The sequence below is a fragment of the Triticum urartu genome, chromosome 3A, assembly GCF_056163025.1.
Source record: "Triticum urartu cultivar PI428250 chromosome 3A, HENAU_Tu73, whole genome shotgun sequence".
Lineage (NCBI taxonomy): Eukaryota > Viridiplantae > Streptophyta > Magnoliopsida > Poales > Poaceae > Triticum > Triticum urartu.
The window spans coordinates 429,968,677-429,970,481 of NC_141875.1; the positions used below are offsets into that span (position 1 = coordinate 429,968,677).

Here is a 1,805-nt window from a genome sequence, read left to right on the forward strand (position 1 = left end):
ATGATATCATCCAATATAGGCTTCTATATTCCTAAGCAATTGTGGCTCAAAACCAATCTGGACTGCCCTTGCAAAAGTGGACCTAGCACTCTTTAATCCGAATGGCATGCGGATTAAGTAGTACGTACCACACGAAGTGATGATTGATGTCTTCTCTTCATCTTCCTTGGACATGAAGATATGATGATATCCGGAGTATGCATCCAGAAAGGAGAGCAAATCACATCCCGAAGTAGAATCCACGATCTGGTCGATGCGCGGCAAGGGAAAGGGGTCCTTTGGGCAAGCCTTGTTGAGGTCTGTGAAATCAATGCAAAGCCTCCACTTCCCATTAGCCTTCCGGACCACCACTGGATTTGCTAACCATGTACGATGCAGTACCCCTCTGACCAAACCAGCTGCCTCCAATTTCTTAATCTCTTTGGCAATGAACTGCTGCCTTTCCAAGGCTTGCTTCTGTACTTTCTGCTTGATGGGTCGGGAATGTGGGCAGACAGCAAGGTGGTGCTCAATTACCTCCCTGGGAACACTGGGGATATCAGATGGTTGCCAAGCGAACACATCAATATTCGCCCGCAGGAAGGCAACAAGCGCGCTTTCCTATTTGTCATCGAGAGTGGCACTGATAGTGAAAGTACCATCAACGCCAGCCAGCCCTGCTGGGACCTTCTTCACTTGGGGTGCAGTAACCTAGGATCTCTTGCTGTTGGAACACTCCGGCACGTCGTCAACAGGTGTCGTGCACTCGGAGGGGGCATGCTTCCCGGACTCCTTGCCGGAGGTCCTATAATCCCTCTTCTTTCTTTTGCTTTCCTTGGCAAGAACTGTCGTTGCTGCCGCTTCCGCTGCAACTGCATCCCGATACAATTTTTCCACAGAGATAATTGTGTCCTTCTCATCAGATGGGATAGTGAGGATCCCCAGTGGCCCAGGCATTTTCAAGGTGTTGTAAGCATAGTGAGATGTTGCCATGAACTTGGCCAGGGTTAGTTGTCCAAGAATCCCGTTGTACGGCAGGGGGAGATCAACCACATCAAACACAATCTTCTCAGTCCGATAGTTCAGTTCTCCCCCAAATGTCACCAGCAACGTAATCTTCCCCTTAGGATGACTCCTGCCGGGATTAACCCCTTGAAACATGCCGGTGACCTCTAGCTCCTCTTCTCCTATCTGAAGCTTGCTGATAACTGCTGGGGAAATCAGATTCAACCCGACCCCGCCAGCCACTAGCATCTTTGTAACCTTGAGGTTGCGAAATGTTGGGGAGACCAACAATGGCAAACACCCCTACCACAGTGGTGCAATCAGGGTGATCCTCTTTGTCAAAGATGATGGATGTGCGGGACCATTTGAGCGGTTTCCGGGCCTCTGGCGCTGGTTCCACAACATTGACCTCTCGTACCCGTCGCTTCAGTTGGCGATGAGAGGTGTGCAAAGATGCACCCCCATCAATGCATAGGGCGTCCGTGGCCTTCTGAAATTCTCGCTCACTAGTTTCCTCTTCATCCCCTCCATCACTGGCATCATCACAGATTTCCTTCTCTTGGCCCCTGGTGGGATTTCCTTGGTTCTGAAAGGGTCTACCGGGGTGATTTTCTTCACCACCCCGACCCTTACCGCCATCAGCATTCTGACCTTTCTCCTTGTCATGCTTATCATACTCTGTCGTCTACTTCTTGACGAGCTGCTCAACCTGATAACACTCCTGAAGATCGTGGCCTTTGGTCCAGTGGATCTTGCAGTACGGCCCAATGCCTTTCCCAACTTTTTCAGCGGCAGCGGCTTCCTGGCAGGCAGTGCACGCG

At 50.8% G+C, this 1,805-nt stretch overlaps 1 protein-coding gene across 1 annotated transcript; it reads right to left on the minus strand.

Moving 5' to 3' along the window:
- Nucleotides 1–690: 690 nt before the first annotated feature.
- Nucleotides 691–1,233, minus strand: LOC147979959 (uncharacterized). Its single transcript, XM_087515414.1, has one exon. The coding sequence runs from the start codon at nucleotides 1,231–1,233 to the stop codon at nucleotides 691–693; it is 543 nt and encodes a 180-aa protein (XP_087371540.1).
- Nucleotides 1,234–1,805: the final 572 nt, after the last annotated feature.

Excerpts from the sequence above, each read along its gene's own strand:
- LOC147979959 (XM_087515414.1), bottom strand. The coding sequence starts at position 1,233 with ATGCTAGTGGCTGGCGGGGTCGGGTTGAATCTGATTTCCCCAGCAGTT.